This window comes from Berkeleyomyces rouxiae, assembly GCF_048999995.1.
Source record: "Berkeleyomyces rouxiae strain 22BRR77 chromosome Unknown BrBRR77_ptg000001l, whole genome shotgun sequence".
Taxonomy (NCBI): Eukaryota; Fungi; Ascomycota; class Sordariomycetes; order Microascales; family Ceratocystidaceae; genus Berkeleyomyces; species Berkeleyomyces rouxiae.
In genome coordinates, this window is record NW_027396491.1 from 448,520 (window position 1) to 460,629 (window position 12,110).

Consider the following 12,110-nt stretch of genomic DNA (forward strand, 5'->3'; position numbering starts at 1 on the left):
AGACTCGTGGGCAGGCAGTGCGCGGCAGATGGCGGGGAACGCAGACGAAGACCGGCGGGCTCAAGAGGGCGGGAGAAGTTGGCCGCGAGAGCGATGCAAGGTTGGGGCGGGGTGGAAGAAGGATAGGGTAGGGTACGTACCGTCACAGCAGAGAAATAATGCGAACAAAAAAAAAGATTTATTCAACAAGATTCTTGTGGTTTTCTAGGAAAATATCCAATCACGAAATCCAGCACAATGACGAGCAAAACAGACACACGATCTTCATGGCGGAACTACGGCTTGTCTTGCTTTTTATCAAGTGGTCTTCGTTGTTGGAGGGGCGCAAAAATTTCGGCTGGCTGCCCGCCGCAATTTATAGGTGCTGCCAGCGCACCTGTCAAGGCAATTGCCCTGCTTTTGGCTTCTTCTAGCCTGCCTGTTTCGGCTGTTCTACAAACGCTGACCCGGCCGGGAAAAAAAATGAAAAATGAGTAAGCACGCGATTTTACATGCGTGGGTCTAACGACGGCCTGTTATTGGCTTTGCTATTTTGGACAGTTGCTTTTTTAGCCCGTCACCTCATCAGTGACGTCTCGCTCTCCTGCATTCTGCACACACTTAGTGCCGGCTTGGAGGATAATGTCCGGCCCAGGATAGGGTTAATAAATGGACCTAGGGTTGTGCTTCCAAGTTTGTTTCACATTCAATGTTTCTGAGCGTTCCAACAAAATCAAATAATATTCGGGTATCAAGGAAAATCAAGGCTAAAACAAAGAAAAGAAAGCACAAAAGAAACAAACCAAACTCCGCCCGGGCCTGTTCAATAAAGCGCCCGTTTTTTCGCCCTCAGTTCTTCTCGCGCTTGGCGAGCCACTCATTAGCGCCCTGCAAATCGTCCACATTCAGATAGTCCACGCCTGCATCCAGCAAGTCACCCCACAGACGCTCGCGCACAAGGACCGGCCACGACGGCTGGCTCCAGAAGCGCATCTTCAGACCACGCTCATGTGCCTGCTTGACGTACATGGAAATGTCGTCGCTGCGTGGGCGGCCCATGTAGCCGGTGTAGTGGCCAAAGGCGCGACCAAACTTGACGCTCGAGTAGTACGAGTTGGTCCAGTTGTAGGCGTGGGCCATGTCGTCGTTGAGGGCCAGTGTGGGTGCGTCGAGGAAAATATCGCGATAGGTGGCGTTGGCTGTGATTGAGGACAGGCGTGCCTCGCCGGTAGCAACAACAGTGATGGGGCCTTCAGTAAGAGAACCATCCTTGTAGTACGTGAGCCAGCCGCGTTTGCGCAGTGGCTGAAGTTGTGCCGAGACAGCATCAAAGACGTCTTGGCTGTCCTCTTTAAAATCGACAAGGAGGACCAGAGTCTGGTTGGGAAAGTTGGAGAAAACGCCAGCCGGGGAATTAAGTTGGCCCTGGCCCATGTTGCGTTGCTCGAGAATGCTGACCAACGGGTTGACGTAAAGTTGGGTAAAAGTTGGGAGAGCAGGTGTTTCGGGCGCCTCGTGGACAACATATAGATCGTTGTTGCGGAGCCAAACGTCGGCTTCAACACCGGTGCAGCCAGCTTCTAGAGCGTCAAATAGAGGCCGTTTTCTCCAGTAATCGTTGTGGGAATGGCATGATAGAGGCACACCGACCGTGACGAGGTGGTGATGTCTATGGTTGCGGATGCAGGCTCGGATTGTGGCTAGAACGGCACAAGCTATTAGAGCGAGATAGCTGGCAGGGCGAGAAAGCGTTAGTAGACTGGGCTTTGAAAGAAGGGCAGGGCTGGCAAGCATGACAACGGAAAGTCTTACATGAATGATGAAACACCCGAGGATCGCTTGGGGGGTGAATGATGTGAGTGATGCGATGCCTTTTCATTTCCATTCAAAAGCGGCGCACAACTTTGATTAAAGTCGTCGCAGTCGGGGCGAGCATCGGCTGTAGAGAGAGGAAGGATGCTGTTTTGGCGATGTTTTTCAGAGAACAGGCTTGTTGATTTCGCCATTTCGGTAATGGTGTGAGTGGACGACGAAGAGTTGGTGCGGGATAGCTGCGAGACAGACGATGAAAGAGATGTTCTCTGGTGGGATAGTCGAGAGACAGAGGACCGATTGGGGGCCCTTTGGCGGGGACCAAAATGGGTGGCCATGATGGAGGGTTTATATGAACAGGACGAAAAAGCAGGTTATATGAGTGAGAAAGTAGTGTTTGTTTGCGCTTGGGATTTGCACAAGGTTAAAGTGCGGCCGGGGAAAGAAAAGCGATCAGAGCCGGAGTAAGCGTGGGTAGGTGTGGGCTCAAGTGGTGGCCCGGGTACCGTCGAAGCGCGGGCTCAGGCGCAGAATGGGCGTGCAAGCACCACTTTCCAGAAGAGTGCCTGGAAAACGAACGACGGACGGTGCAGGGCAGCCCAGAGAGCGCGCAGTGTGTCTCAGAGATCGAGAAAAGATGTTTCCCAGGGCCTCCAGTGTATGGCTGCTGGGATCAAACAAGATTGCACAGAAACTTGTGTGATGGGGTCAGAGATTCCGCACAGAAAACAAAATGCGCCCACGATGTTTCTAAAGTGTCTGGCAGTTCTGTTTGGGCTCTAAGGGCTACTGTGGATGGTCGATGACGTCTAAACCCTGTCCTAACACGGTTAGCGAGGCGTCAGAAGCCGGGATGAGAATCCTGACGTGGGTTTTTTTTGGGCTCTGTTTGGGTCAGATGAGTGAGGGAGAGCCGCCTTGGTGCAGCAAATGTGTGTAGTGGGTGTGGCAAGCAATGGCGAGACGAGGCGGGAAAGGGAGGGGAAGAGAAGAGGCACATGAATTCTGGCGATGGTGATAGAGCGACGATGGTGGAGTGAGGCGTGCCTAGCCTACGAAGCGCCTTACCTGCGTGTGACAACAGAAACGCCAGAAAAGCAGGCAAGATTCACCAGTCAAACTGTTCTGAAATCGTACTCGGGTTCAGGAGCACGCGATGCGCCAGAACGGACAAGAGAGTGTCAGAAGATCAAGCAGCCGGCCGCAAAAGCCGCACGTTGAGCCAGGCTTTGCTGGGATTGGATTAGAGATTACAGAACGCTTGGGAGAAGAGACAAAAGAAGCTGGAGAAGAATGAGATGAAATTAGAGAAATGCTCTAAAAAAGGTCGCATACAAATGCGCTGAAAAAGAAGCTCAAGCTGAGGAGCAATGATGTAACGAGGGAGACGAGATTAGAGCCTTGAAGCCAAAGCTCCAGCAGTGCATGATGTCTGGCCCACTACGCTTGGGCGGCTGGCCAATGAGAGGCCGCCGTGCGTGGTGGCCACCAAAGCGCGCAGCTGTAACTGGTCCGTTCACGGCCAGGGAATATAAAAAAGGAAGGAATGGAAGCAGAGGTGTGGCTGCCAGCCACTAGCGCCACAGCTGGCCTGTCAGCCGGGGCATATCAACTGATAGGACGGACCTTGATAAGATAAGCTAGTCGGCAGGGAAAAAAAAAATAGTGCCGTTGCGTTGAGCAGCGACGAATCCGAGACGACGATGGTGGCACGCGGCGGAATCTTGTTTGAGGTATTCATCTGTTTCGTTATCTGCGTTACATCTGGATCTTGACTACTCTCCTGCAACCTCCCAATAGTGCGCTCTCTCCAAAATGCCTCACAAGCACACCCGACGGGGTAACGACCCTTCAGAGTATGTCGCAGCCAGCTAGCTTCTTACCTTTGCCCCCGCTAACGACTCCGTGTATCCTCTACAGATATGACCTCCCCCCTGATCGGGTGGCTCTTCCGCTGCCGGCGCTATCGGGCAAGGAACGCCGCGACGCAGCCGAGGCCAAGAAGAAGAAGAGAAAGACACCGGCCAACACCGACGACACACCGCACGCCCGGCTGCAGAAGAAGCGCGTAGCCGAATTCGACTCCAACGATGCGCCGCGAGCCTTCAAGCGCATTATGCGCTTAGCACACAAAAAGCAGGCAGGTACAATCACCGCGACTGCGCCGCAAAAGCCCAAGCTCAACCGCCAGGCCGAAGCCAAGAAAAAGGCGGCTGCCAAGGCTGCCGAGAAGACTGCAGCTGCCGAGCTCAAGAAGGCAGAGGAGGACAAGATTGAGGTTCCCAAGATCCAGCCGGGAGAGCGGTTGTCAGACTTTGCGGCGCGTGTAGATCAGTCTATCCCCGTGGTAGGCATGGCGAACAAGATGCAAAAGAACGGCAAAGATGTCTTGGGTCTCAAGGTGCATCGCACGCGCAAAGAGAAGAAGATGCACAAGTTGTACGACCAGTGGCGTGCTGAAGAGCGCAAGATCCAGACTATGCGCGACGAGGATGCCGAGAGGGCAGCTGAGCGTGACCTTGACAGCGGCAACCGCTTGATGGACAACGGCATCATGGACGGATTCAGCTATGATAGCTTGCGGCCGACAGGCCCAATGGACCGCGACGACGCTGATGGCGAGAGTGGTAGCAAAAAGAAGAAGAAGAAGCAGAAGCGTGGCGGTGGCAGCAAGAAGCAGGAAGATCCTTGGGCTGTCCTGCTGAAGAAGCGCGGCGAAGGTCGTGTCAAGCTACACGATGTGGCGCAAGCTCCTCCCGAGTTGAACATGAAACTGGACGTCAAGCTGAAGACGTACGAGAAGTTTGACTGAGGGGTAGGGTTGGCGCTGGGTTAGATGCTGTGCTTTTGACAGGCAGGCGGTGCATAGAGAATAGCATTTGTTGATTTTCACTTGTTGATAGAGGAATATATACCCACAATGCATACTCGATGAACGCTTCTCACTTGTCTTGCGATGTTGTTTGACATTGATATTAACTAGTTCTAATTCTAGTGTCGCTGAGACTATGTTGTTAAGATTAGATAAGCTCTGATGGAGTGGTTTGTCGTTGAGCAAGGGTTTCACAGATCACCGCGATCGTACTTGGACTTGTAGATGACATCCCGCACCACCACGCTGAATGTCATCTCTACCCTACTTGCTATTGATGTTCCTTTTCAGTGTGACGAACGGTCAGGCATACGGCGTGGCCATGTTCCAAGACCGAATATCTCCAGCTGATGATTAAAGGGAAAAGACATGTATGGTAGTATTTGAAGAGTAGTTAACCAGCTAACTAACTAGCCTATCTGAAACACCGGTTGACAGTCCTAGTTTATGAAGGAGTCTGGGGCGTATGCATGACCCAGTCACGAATGGGCAAAGATGGGGTATACTTGCGTTTATACTACAAGCAGCTCTCTGATAGTTGGATATACTTTGATACGTAACACCTGGACAAACTCTGATATCTTCTCTAAAAGCAATTGATCAGGGGCATCTAACTAGGTATAACTGCGTCGAACGCTAGTTGACTATTGGAAAACACAGGTAACCCACCCAACTGGATAGCCGTCCTGATTGGCTGAAGAGCAATGCAACTCTGAGGGTTGTCCAAGTTGACCGCCACTTTAGATTCCAGGTCGCCAGTGAGCTGCTGGGGCGCAGTTGTCTCTATTCCATCACACTGAGTCGAGGAGTGGTAAACACACATACATGGCCTGCTGTGACCAAGATTGGCTGTTATTCATTTTGATACCCCTTACAATGCAAGACTTGAGGTTGTGATGAGACCCACTTTTACATTCAATGTGATCCGCCCGGCGCTTAATGGCCGTCGTTGTTTGGCTGCCCCACTTATTCGATTCACATTGCATGACAGTCCAACCAATGGGCGTTTAAAAAATACAAAACTTCGGGATGGGCTTGAATCACTAAAAAGAAAAGATGGTACTCCCAACGGGAGAAGACAAGGAGTAGTGTACACCATGATTGCTGAAAAGTCGGCTGGCAAGGTAAGTTACAAAGCACAGATGAAAAAACAGAACGGAAGAAATTTAGACTCTGTGATACAACTGTAGGGTGTGTCGGGCCACGGGGAAAGGATTCCAAAGTACGTGTACGGACTTGACGTTTTAGTATTATTGTCTGGTACCATAATAGAGAAACAGATGTCATGTCAGTAAAGCATGTGGTCTCGGCAACGCCCTGAGTGCTGTGTATCAAGAAGCAGCGACCACAATTCTATTTGAGCAGGTCACCAATCTTGACTCTGCTTATACACTAACTAGTTGTCCTATTTCAAAACAGGTAGCTATGCCATACTTGTGAAAAAATCCCACGATGGGGCGAGCAAACCCCCCGTATCAACGGCTCGAAAGGGTCAATGGAAAGGCGCTTCAAGAGCTGTTCTGCCAATCTCTTCTGATGTTGAGGTGAGGTGAGGGTACAATGGCGGCACGTGATTCTGAGAGGGACACGTGACTCAAGAGACCCACTACGTCGCACAAGTCGAGGGATACAAAACGGATTGCGAGAGGAGAAATGGAACTTGGGAAAACAGAGAAGAGGGCAACGATGTCCTGAGTTACGCGCCTACACCACTGGACCTGGAGTCTTCCTTTCTACATGCATTAGTTACACTACTGCTTTTGATCCTTTTCTCTTTTCCCCCAATATCCCCCTGCTTCTGAGCTCGTTGGCGGCGCTTCGCCGTTTCGCCGTCTCGCTGTTCTCTGTTGGTTTTCATGCAGCAAGGATCAGTCTTGTCTCTTGTTTGTAGTTACATGTGTACATTCGCATGTACATAGACTCACACATAGACACAGACGGCCTCTCTCCCGCTGTAGCAACTGGTACTTGTTTTTGTATTTTTATACATGCATAGAATTGCCCCGGTATCTCATCATGGCTGCTTCCAGGTGTTTGTGGAATATAGTTTGTCTCCAGAAAGCCCACCCAGTTCGCGTGACCTAGCTAGGATGAAGGCCTGGTAAGGCGGCTAACTCTACTTTGAAAGGCACACCACATCATTCTTATCCCTTCTTCTTTTTATCTGTTTCCATTTCTACCTAAGCATCTCTTGCAAGCCCTGTTCATAAACATTTCTTGACCCTCTTTACTCATTTTCATTTTCTCTTTCGTTGTAACTGAGCCTCATGTCTCCGAGCCTGGACGCTTCTGTACGTTCTACAAGCACAGCTTCCAAAGCATCGAAGGGCACTCCGATAACCCTTTTGCGCCCTTCGTTCCCATCGCTTTGTGTATAGGCTTCAGAATTCTCAAATTGTCTTTCCTGCTATCGATATTAGACAACTAGTACTGTGGCCTTTGCCTTTGTCTCACTGTTGACCTCGCATGCGCCACCTTCAATACCGTATTCTCGAACAACCCTGACTGTCACACAGCTTGAATCTCGACACTATTTCGTCTTCGAACCCTTTTCTTTGTCCTCACACACTCAATTTCTACCATGAGAATCGGCTGCCTCCAGTTTGCGCCCCTTCCGGGGGAGGTTGGACACAATCTTTCCCGTGCAGATTCTGTCCTACTTCGATCGGATGCCCGGGATCTGGATCTCCTTGTCCTCCCAGAACTGGCATTTGCTGGTGAGTTGCTCTGAATCTATCAGGCCCGAAAATAAGCTCACACAGCATATAGCCCAAGGATTAAACTCGCTCAATGATGTGTACTCCTTTCTTGAGCCGTCCGGTTCTGGCGTCACTTCAATGTGGGCTCGAACTGTAGCGCTCAAGTATGGCTGCACAGTTGTGGCTGGATACGCAGAGAAGGCCGATGTGCGCTCGAATTGGCTAGGCAGACCTGAGTACTACAACTCAACCATTGCGGTAAACTCCAACGGGGAGACGGTTGCTCACTACAGAAAATGCTATCTTCAGCCCTCAGAAGAAGCATGGGCTCTTGAGGGTCCGAATCCTTTTCATGGAGAATGGCTGCCTGACCTCGGCCAGGTGGCCATTGGGACCTCTATGGATATCAAGTAAGATACCCTTCTTCACATGACCTTATACTGCAGAAATCTAACCTAGTTTGCAGTCCTTATAAATTCCAAGATCGCTGGGAGAGCCTCGACTTTGCCTTTCACGTTATGGAGGTCCGGGCAAATCTCGTCATTGTTACTATGGCTTGGCCGACACACCAGGATCCGCGCAGATTCAGCCGGGCACCACTAGACCCTGACACCAATACTCTCATGTATTGGATTTCGCGTCTTGAGCCCATCATAAGAGCCGAAAGCGAAGAAGAGGTTATTGTCGTCTTTTGCAACAAGTGCGGTGCCGATGGTCAAAATTGCTATGCTGGTACAAGTAGCGTCCTGGGAATTTCGAAGGGGGAAGTCCGTGTTTACGGAATTCTCGGCCGCGGCACAAAAGAACTTTTGGTTGTCGACACTGAAATCGCCCCATTTGGTCGTCTAGTCTATTGCCCGGACTTTGACATTCACAAAGAACGTGAGGCACAAATGCAAGCTTTCCTACGCCCGCAACTATTTCATCCCGTCAAGGAAGGCCATGCCAGGGCCTATTCTGCCGAAGCCCAGAGCTTGATGGATATCATGAACATAGACTCGCCTCTTTACCTGCAATCAAAGTCAGAGACGCCAAAAGGTGGACTGCAATCATCCGGAAAGACGAACTCTTCTTTTCCCAGCAAAACATTACCTGCTCCCTTATCTTTCAAGGCCGGCTCTTTGGGAAGCATGGGTCTGGCCATGATTGAGCCCAATATCTTGACCCCATCAGCACCAAGCCCGACTCCAAATAGTGTTCGTCCACGTTTCATGATCCCGCCCATTGAATCCATCACACAAAGATACATAGTGTCTCAGCCTACACAGTCAAACACAGGATACCGACATATTCCAACTCCAATTCCTCCCGACGACGATACAATATACTCTCATCCCAGAATCCTCAGCGGAAACCACGATATCAATATGCAGGAGACCCCCGAGTTTACACCAGTAAACCTGACTGCACACAACCATCATAATCTTACTCTGACTCAAGAACCAATCGATTTGGGCTATCCACTATCTGCAGCTTCAGAAGGAACCGCATTCTCCGATTGGTTTGAATCTGAGCTCAGCTGTTATACCAATGTTGAGCGGTGTGCCCGTGTCATTTCAGGTACCAATACATCGTCACATGAAGCTCGCTTGTTTAATAAAGCTGAAGGGTTTGAATCCCTCATACGCCATAGCTATACCGGCCAAACAATTTACCGGGCACCCCCTTCACCTCCAGTGCATAATTCCTACGCGACTACAGATCAACGAATGGCTTCACCAATAAGCGGTTCGGGGAGGCTAGGATCAAGATCTGGGCTACCCCTTGAAGACTACTATACATCTTATCGTCGGCCCACGCCTGTGGAAACTTACGCTGACACTCTTCTCGCAAATCATATATCTAACCTGTCTCATCAAGATGACGATAAATTTATCAATGTGGAAATGAAGAAAGTTAAAAGGACAAACAGCTTTGCAAGCATAATTCAACCTCGGCCCAGGTCGGCCTCTGCCTCATTGATAACCAATCATAACATACAACTTTTCGGCACGCCGAACTCGGGTTCGAAGTTCCGTGGACGAAATCTACATCGTCGAACTGGCAAAGAACGGGGCTCATCTGGTCGAGGCCAAAGTGGAAGCAACTCTCGTTCAGCTGTTAGAAGTCGCCATCGGTCAGTGTCACAGCCTGTCAATCTTGCTCAGTTCAAGCTCATTGAGGAGTTTCCTTCTCCCAACTGTCCTGTTCATGGCATTGCTGCCCGTGAAAAAGCGCGTCGTTCGTCTAGTGCTAGTCGACAGCAATCCGAAGCCAAAGAGTTTAGATCGCCACTAAACGCCACCAAACACCGGATGGTTTCACCGAAACACAAACATTCGAATTCTATAGAAGGAGTCCGGTCGAGCCCGCCTAAATCTATGATTGATAATACCACGAAGGGTAAATCAAGTCTTGCCCAAAGACAGGATTCACCAGTGGTCATTCCTTCCATTTCTAATAGCAACACCCCCTACCTAACAGCTCCCATCCTTGAGCGGCACAAGTCTCCAGAGGTTCCGTGGGTCGAAACTTGGATGCCACCAATTTCTAAAAGTGTGCCTCCCACTTCAATCGTTCGAAATTTCAAAAATTCACCGACACCGCCAGTCAGCAAGACACCACCTCCTCTTGATGGCCGGGTCACGCCCCGGGCCATGGTTATCTTATTTGACGAGGAAAATGCCAATATGACTGGTGAGGGAGGGCCCCGCACTCTTAAGTGCATTGAACGTAGTGCATCTGTGGGGCAATACAATCGCAAAACTCAAGTCTTCTGAGCATGGGTAACTATACTTTTTCTCAAACTCTGACACTTTTGAGCGTTAGACTTTCTTACTTGACTCTAAGCATGTGCTCATGAGCGGCATTTGATAGTTGGTTTTTACCAGTAGCTTGAAAATCTAAATCGTTCATTTTCATCTCAATTACTTCCCTAAAGCGTGGGTATGAAAACTCGGAAATATCCACTGGCTTTTGCCAGCCTATGTTAGTCGGCCACTGGTTCGAGAAATATGTTCGTCTTGTTGCATCTACTGGATATGAGCGCTGTGTGGTAGCCTGGAAACTCTTGAGGCCGTAGTTCTAGAAGTTCTCATTGCAGCCAAAATTCGTTGTGACTAAGAATATCAACAGCATAGTTGGGCCAACTTTGTCAACGGCCTGTCCTCTTGATGTTCAATGAAGAAGATTGTGTAGCAGCCGGTGCGAGTCTTGTACACACAGTGTCCCTACAGTGCATATACGGTCTTGAGTGCAAAGGCGGTGAAGCGCCAACTCCTGTTGGACACTTATCGGCGGCCCCACAGGGCGGCAGAAAAAAAAAAGTTGGAGGGAAATTTTCCTAGCCAGCGTTTCGCCAAAGCCGCAACCAAATAGCAGCATCACGTCCAGGTCAATTATCTCAAACCACACAACTTATCTGTCTTTTTTTTTCTGCATACATTTATTTCGCAATGGCTGTCAAGAGCATACTCAAGATGGCGCTTGCCGCCGAGAAGAACACCGACTTTAAGAAGATCAAGGAGAAGCGCCGGTTAAAGCAGCTTCGCAAGACCAAGCCCAGCAAGGCCGTTGAGTCCAAGGATGCTGAAGACGACTGGGAAGACGAAGAGGAGGAGTCTGACGAGGAGGGTGGTGTCAACTACGAGGCTCTGAACGAGAGCGACTCGGACGACTCTGAGGTTGAGATGGAGGAGAAGATTGAGCGCGTCAAGAAGACGCTGCAAACACTCTCCGCCGCTGCGACCACCGCCAACGACGACGATGACGAGGACGAGGACGACGATGAAGAAGACGAAGATGAGGAGGACATTCCCATGTCTGATCTCGAGGATCTCGACGACGAAGAAAAGGAGGACCTGATGCCCCACAACCGCCTGACCATCTACAACAAGGACGCCCTCATCACGTCGCTCAACCGCATCATGATTCCCAGCGACGCCTCGGCACGCTTCGTCAGCCACATGTGCGTCGTATCCGACACACCGACCGCCGCCGCTATCACCGACGTGTCGGACGATGTGCAGCGCGAAGACGCCTTCTTGGCACAGTGCATGGCGGCGGCCAAGCTGGCGCGCGCCAAGCTGGTTGGCGACGGCGTGCCGTTCACGCGGCCCACCGACTACTTTGCCGAGATGGTCAAGTCTGATGACCACATGGAGAAGATCAAGGGCAAGATGGTCGCCGAGGCGTCGGCCAAGAAGGCGTCGGCCGAGGCCCGCAAGCTGCGTGAGCTCAAGAAGTTTGGCAAGAAGACCCAGGTGGCCAAGATCCAGGAGCGCGCCAAGGAGAAGCGCGAGACGCTCGACAAGATCAAGAACCTGAAGAGAAGTAAGTGCTTGAAAGACTCTATCCCCTTGCACACTGGCTAACCCTTTTTGTCCCACCCTCTCCAGAGCGCCAGGAAAACCCCAACGGCCTCGGCACGCACGAGGGCGACGAATTCGACGTGGCCGTCGACAACGAACTCAAGACCTTCCGCAACAAGTCCGAAGCCAACGGCCGCTTCAGCGGCAACGGGCCCAACTCGAAGCGCGTCAAGAAGAACGAAAAGTACGGCTTTGGCGGCAAGAAGCGCCACCTCAAGTCGGGCGATTCCATGTCGTCGGGCGACCTCAGCGGCTTCTCCAACAAGCGCAACAAGGCGCCCTTCAGCGCAACCAGCGCCGGCGGCGGCAAGAAAAAGACGGCCGTGCAGCGGCCGGGCAAGGCGCGCAGAAAGGCCATCGCCTCGCGGCGGTAAGCTGCAGGCTGGGAGCCGGAAAGGG

The 12,110-nt window shown here is 51.1% G+C and overlaps 4 protein-coding genes across 4 annotated transcripts; 3 read left to right on the top strand and 1 right to left on the bottom strand.

Moving 5' to 3' along the window:
* Positions 1 to 828: 828 nt before the first annotated feature.
* Positions 829 to 2,129, bottom strand: BROUX77_000137 (uncharacterized protein; the record flags this gene model as incomplete). Its single annotated transcript, XM_073745791.1, has 2 exons — positions 829 to 1,711; positions 1,792 to 2,129. The coding sequence occupies 2 exons, from the start codon at positions 2,127 to 2,129 to the stop codon at positions 829 to 831; spliced, it is 1,221 nt and encodes a 406-aa protein (XP_073608374.1).
* Positions 2,130 to 3,606: 1,477 nt separating this feature from the next.
* On the top strand, positions 3,607 to 4,603 carry BROUX77_000138 (uncharacterized protein; the record flags this gene model as incomplete). Its single annotated transcript, XM_073745802.1, has 2 exons — positions 3,607 to 3,647; positions 3,712 to 4,603. The coding sequence occupies 2 exons, from the start codon at positions 3,607 to 3,609 to the stop codon at positions 4,601 to 4,603; spliced, it is 933 nt and encodes a 310-aa protein (XP_073608375.1).
* Positions 4,604 to 7,244: 2,641 nt separating this feature from the next.
* BROUX77_000139 (uncharacterized protein) lies at positions 7,245 to 10,121 on the top strand (the record flags this gene model as incomplete). The annotated part of the gene is made up of 3 exons (XM_073745812.1): positions 7,245 to 7,380; positions 7,433 to 7,772; positions 7,829 to 10,121. The coding sequence occupies 3 exons, from the start codon at positions 7,245 to 7,247 to the stop codon at positions 10,119 to 10,121; spliced, it is 2,769 nt and encodes a 922-aa protein (XP_073608376.1).
* Positions 10,122 to 10,796: 675 nt separating this feature from the next.
* Positions 10,797 to 12,085, top strand: BROUX77_000140 (uncharacterized protein; the record flags this gene model as incomplete). Its single annotated transcript, XM_073745824.1, has 2 exons — positions 10,797 to 11,673; positions 11,739 to 12,085. 2 exons carry the CDS (start codon positions 10,797 to 10,799, stop codon positions 12,083 to 12,085), a joined length of 1,224 nt encoding a protein of 407 aa, XP_073608377.1.
* Positions 12,086 to 12,110: the final 25 nt, after the last annotated feature.